Raw genomic sequence first — 6,000 nt, 5'->3', positions numbered from 1 at the left:
CGCACAGTGGTTAAACCAAAGTACTTAAGCGACTATGTGTCTTAGTTGTTCTCTAAAATGTTTTGTGATGCACTTTTGGGGAGAAAAAAAGAGTTTATTTGTAAAATGTGTTACTATAATTCATGCATTCAGGGAAAACATTTATGTTCAGCTAAGAAAAGTAATGTCTGATAATTTGAGTTAATTGAGATATTAGGTTTTTTTTTAAATTCAAAGTGAATTGAAAAGCTGATGTTGTGATGTATTGATTTCATATAAGGTAATTGTTTTACTACCTTGGTTTGCTAGATGTGTTCTAGAAGATAAAGAAAAAAAAAGAAAGGATGTAACAAGAGGAACCTTTGTTATGTGCTTGTTGTAACACGGACGGAGATTGATGATGTACTTGAGATGTTGCACCTGTTATACCGCTAGATGTGTTTTGTTAATAAAGTAAGCAAGTGTTATTGCTTTAACCGTACATTCTGTAGAGTCATTATTAATGGTCAGAGCAGAATGAAACAGGGCCAGAGCACACTACTGCCTCAGACATCGACCTAGCTAACTCACACACCTCTTTAACATTATTCTTAGTAACCTCAGACTGCCGTAAACAAACATCATTAGTGCCGACGTGGATAACAATCTTCGAAAATCTACGATTAGCATTAGCCAGCACTTTCAGATTTGCTCTGATGTCAGGCGCCCTGGCCCCCGGAATACAAGTGACTATGGTCGCTGGTGTCTCTATGGGGGTTGCAATACGCACGTGTCGGAGCTGAGAATCTCCTATAACCAGAGCACTTACATTAACAGGCTTCTCAGCGTGTGGGTCACTGAGTGGGGAAAACCTGTTGGACACGTGCAACTGAGATGGTTGGTGCTTTGCCCTACGACTATGTCGCCGAGACGTCACCCAGTCGCCCCGCACCTAATAACAAAGGTTATTAGGTGCAGCAGAACTCACTTTACCCCTCAGTAGAGTAATCTATGAAAGCCAAAAAAACAAGAGTATTAGAAGTTGGATAGAACAACATTTTGTTATGACTGTCTCCTCCCATTAACACTACTTTAGCTCTGAGTTTGTGCTATATAGTCACATATTATTTTTTTCGATTTTCATTTATGTCTTTTTTCTCTAGAAGTAAATTTTTTTAGAAGGTAACGTGAGTTTAGCTGCATTAACCTTTGTTGGAATATAGTATGTCCCATTGTAACTTGTTAGGAAAACAAAGTTTTCCACTGCTGGGGATCCCAACTGATACCAGGGAGGGAATATTTGCCTGACACACACTCCCTCTAGACACGTGCACAGTCCACCAATCCCATCGTATTGGCCTATACTTCAATGGATTCTCATGCAAGGCCAGTCTCGTGCACATAGTCATGCACCGATTTCCATATTTCTCCACTTCTGTACAGGGCTACTAACCAGGGTCTTTACTCGGCTTCAAAGACCCTATCCTCTTATTAGTCCGGTCTCTTCCCACCCGGCAGACTAGTGCCCAATTTTTGTCTGCCGCTGGCACTGCCAATTGTGCCTGCTAGGGGGCGCCCAGCCGAGAGTTCAGAATCCCAGCGTTGGTGTGCTAGTGGAATATCCTGCTGCGCAACCGGGGACCATAGTCACATATTTTAACAATTATTAACACAATTAAACAACTAAAGCTAAACTTTCCTTTTAAGTGTTTAAGGACTAGTTTTATATTTTCTTTTTAAAAAAAGCAAATGTGTTGAAATTTTTGTTCAAAGTAATTGCATACTTGTAATTAACACAATGTAGAACTCACAACAGGCATAAAAGAATTAAAAAGAAATTACTAATTCATAATTTGATGCGGCTCACATATGGTAAATATGCAGAACAGAATGTGGACTGAAGTCAAAACAAGGAAATTTTATGTTGTTTTGGAAGTGGAGGTGTTGGGAATGGCTCTCTAATGAAACATTAACTTAGATCTGATGCAACTTTGTGACTCAGTCTGGTACAGTGTCTAGAGGAGTGGCTTGTCTATATAAACAGCTGAGAAATTCTCTTTGGCAGCATTACTTTTACTTTTTGCTGTTCTAAACCTAAACTGACTGGAGTAAACCTGTGGAATTTGTTTGAAGTATTAAGTGGTTTAAAAATGAGTCACACTGAAGTGAAAAACCTGAAGCCTACAACTTTTGAGGATCGCTACTATGATGAATATGAATATTACAATCTGACAGACCGCTACACAGGTATGTATTTCACAGGTTACTTTTTGCCAAATCATGAGGAAGTAAATATTGTGTAAAGCTTCAGAAGCAAACTGTCACCGGGCCTCATATGGCCCCTGGGCTGAACTTTAGACATGCCTATGCAAAACTTTACCAGCCTAACTATAACACAGTATTTTTATAATGGTTATTTTTATAAGGGTGACTGATTCTTGCTTCCTAAATAATACCAAAATAAAAATACCTTGATGTTTTTACAAATGCCATGTATTTATAAAATTATCTTAAGGAGAAAACACTAACAAAGAACTAAAAATGTACATCGTCATGTATGTATCAATTGGTTACCATTATTGGATGATGTAGACTTTTTCTAGTATTTAGCACATCAGCATGTAGTACCAAACAAATATTTCCATCTGATACCCCAAACTATTCAGTTTATCTTTTTTGCTTAAAGGTTGATCGTAAATCACAACCAGCAAAAAAAAAAAAAAAAAAAATCATCTTATAGATATTTTGAGGTGCAAATAACTTTTAGCCACCAAGAATACCCTATAAGGTGGTCTGAACTATTAAGTCTACAAGCTTGCTGCAGTAGCCTATACTAATAATAGTACCATATAGTAGTATTTAACTGTATTTTGAAATAATTCTAGAATGTGAATTAGACTAGGTGGACCACATCTCCGTAATTTGATCATGTCCAAAGGTTTATTATAAAATAACCAGTAAATCTAATTCTTTACAACAGTAGGAAAGGGAATAAACAGTGAGGCTAATGGGATGCAAATCACCCACATTACACTTAGCAGTCTGTACGAGAGAGAAAAAAGAACACTGTTTTACTAGAGGGCTGGTCATTTAGTTTTGTTCTTTTAGTGTCTAATACTTTGTGATACTGGCAGAGTGTGCAAGTCGCAAAGGCAGAACAAAGAAGGAGGCCAGCTGCAACACCAATCGACACAACCCCGCTGGCCATGAGCGCAAAATTGTTGAGAAACTTCAGAATGCTGAGAAAAAGGCCAAAGACTGAGACTACAAAGGTAACTCAATCAGTTTTCCTTTATTTATCTTATAAGCTACTATGTATAGTTTAATATACAGGGGATTTATATAGTATTTACACCCATTGATTTTTTGCATACTTTACTGAGATCATAATTTTGAATGGATATAATTTTTTTTTAAATATAATTTTTTCCCTTTAATTTACACATAATTCATTTATTATTATCAGTGAGTTCAGGTAATTAAATGTATGTTAAAAGCATCCTTCTCCAAGCAAGTCGATCTGGCCTATAAAATCTTACAAAAATGTTTTAGCGGAAGCACTTGCTAGTGTGTGGAAACTGGCAAAAATAGGTATATAATTATGTGACAAAAATGTAAACATTCTCATTTCTCTTTTCAGAATAGTTTGGACTGCTTGACCGACCTTGAGCACCTCTGCATCAGCATTTAAAAGGCAGAAGATCGTTTAGTCTTGCAGATTCCAGCAAGGCTTGAATGATAAGTGTGAAGCTATGCTTGTTGCCCATTCAGTTTTGGCTGTTCAGTTTAGGGTACAGTTCATGTACAGTGCCGTGGTTGAAGTGTTTAAAATGAGAAAGAAGCAAGGCCGTAATCACGTAATCACAATATACACTGTGGAGGACACCCCCCCCCTCAATATTCAGATAACCTAGGGGTGATTGAAGACAATAACACCCATAAAAAAGTAGTGTTTTGATTGCTGATGTAGCGATCTCTAATTATTTATTCTTTCTGTGCGGCACGGTAATAAATGGCCCGGTGGTTGGGGACCACTGCACTAGACCCCCATGTTCAATTCATAGCTACGGCCTTGGAAAGAATGCACATTTGGTGGTCAGAAGTGAATAAGTATTGTTATTTTTAACAATAAATGATTAAACAATTTGTATTACCTAATAAAATATGGTTCATTAAAATATGATTAAACCACCATAATAATACACAAACACATTTTGCCCAAACTAAGAACACAAAATTTTTACTTTTATGTCTTAATTAAATGCATTGATTAATGAATTACAGTCTAAGCAGGAAAACATATGTAACACATATTTTATAGCAAAAGTGTTCCAATGGGAGTATGGGTTGTAGCTACTTTTAGTACGTTTAGTTTACATTTAGGTAAAATGAGTTTGTCTCTTACAAAGCTATATATCAGGTTTCATAAAGAGTTCACATAAAGATCCAAGTAATGCTTAATTGTTAGCAAATGTTTAATCTTTTGGTGTAAGGGCACTTCAATTATTACTGGAATTATTACACATATTTTATTACTCGAATTAAATGATGAATTAAAGCGGTTGTGTTTTGTTTTCTTATTAGAACAGTACTCATGTTGGTCAAAAGGTGGCAGTATTTTGAACCGAAAGTAGTGCACCAGTGGACTGAAGCGATAATGCTGTATGAAACGCTGTTTCAGGGAACTATCTGAAAGTGCTGTTACAGATTAATACAAAATACAGTTTTAAAAAAAGGCTTACATGGATTAACAGTGAATTTTCTATATAAACCTCAGAAAAAGCATCTGGCATAAAAACTGTACCAAATCAGGTATGTGGACCAGAATGTTAGGATTAAAATTGTATAAACATGAATGTACGATGAGTTACATATACGTATTACTACCAGTTAATGAGTTTAGGAAATTCAGCCACACTCGGTGCTAACGTGTATAAACTCAAATATATAAATGAAAATGCCAAATTTTGTGGCAACTATTTGTGGAATGTTCTTTTTTTGATTCATCATAACTGTGGTCCTACACATTTGGGGTGGAGCAACTGGCCTGACCTCAAACCTACTGAACACCCACTGCAAACAAGCCACGTTACTCTACTTTATAAATATTATGTGTGCATCAGTTGGTGAAAAAACTACAATTATTTTTAATACAAACTCATTTTCTAGAAAAGCTGGGTCATTTTGTTAAACGCTAATAACAGATGAATGTGATGTGTTAATTTTTGTGAAGCCTTATTTAGCTGACAAAAGCAAGGCTTACCACTTAATTAAGTACCAAACGTCATGATAGAATTAGCAATCATTTTACAAAGAACATTTCTCAGTGCAAGTTTGCAAACAATTAAGGTGTTTTACATTCTAATATATGCAATTATAGTAAAAAGCCCTTAGATAGCATTGCATTAGAAACCATTGTTCTACTGTGATATAAATACACTTTCGGAAACTGTTGTCAGGAACATGTATGCCACTGTATCAGGAAATGCAACCAGAATTTTGCAAAGACAAACAAAAACCATACATACAGTATATTTAGAAATGCTGCAGAAATGCCACATTAAAAAGTCTCATTAATTAAAAAGGTGATGTAACGTAAGGGTAAACATGCCCTGTCCCATCTTTTTGAAGTGTATTGCAGGCATTAAATTATAAATATGTTTCTATTTACAAAATGCAATGAAGTTGATCATTGAAAACACTGGAAATCTTTTCTTTCTACTTTTATCAGTCACATAAACATTTAAAACAATTAACAAATTACAGATTATTTTTAATTGTATTTTACTAAACATCCCAACTTTTCTAAAAACGGGGTTTGTAATATGAAAGGCAATTAAATAATTTTATGCCACACTGTAGAAACCTGACAAGCTACTAATATACAAGTAAATATAATCTAGCATTGGTAGATTTGTGCCAACAATTTTGATTATTGTAGATGTAGATTCTTGTGTGCTAAAAAATAAGGATCTGCTTCAAGTGATGGTGTAATTATTTTGGTGATCTAATTCAATTCAAGTTGAATACTATATTATATAT

The 6,000-nt window shown here is 35.3% G+C and overlaps 1 protein-coding gene across 1 annotated transcript; it reads left to right on the top strand.

The window, feature by feature from the left end:
* Positions 1–2,018: 2,018 nt before the first annotated feature.
* nupr1b (nuclear protein 1b) lies at positions 2,019–4,516 on the top strand. The gene is made up of 3 exons (XM_063018872.1): positions 2,019–2,205; positions 3,093–3,230; positions 3,599–4,516. Exons 1-2 carry the CDS (start codon positions 2,109–2,111, stop codon positions 3,218–3,220), a joined length of 225 nt encoding a protein of 74 aa, XP_062874942.1. The 5' UTR covers positions 2,019–2,108; the 3' UTR covers positions 3,221–3,230; positions 3,599–4,516.
* Positions 4,517–6,000: the final 1,484 nt, after the last annotated feature.

Source organism: Trichomycterus rosablanca, chromosome 22 (genome assembly GCF_030014385.1).
Source record: "Trichomycterus rosablanca isolate fTriRos1 chromosome 22, fTriRos1.hap1, whole genome shotgun sequence".
In the NCBI taxonomy this organism is placed as follows: Eukaryota; Metazoa; Chordata; class Actinopteri; order Siluriformes; family Trichomycteridae; genus Trichomycterus; species Trichomycterus rosablanca.
Note: the sequence above shows the minus strand (reverse complement) of the source record. Positions and strands in the feature narration are given on the sequence as shown.

What these genes read in the sequence shown, in the direction of transcription:
- nupr1b (XM_063018872.1), top strand. Translation starts at nt 2,109, where the DNA reads ATGAGTCACACTGAAGTGAAAAACCTGAAGCCTACAACTTTTGAGGAT. An exon ending in TCTGACAGACCGCTACACAG is followed by an intron (nt 2,206 to 3,092) that starts GTATGTATTTCA and finishes TGATACTGGCAG; the next exon opens with AGTGTGCAAGTCGCAAAGGC.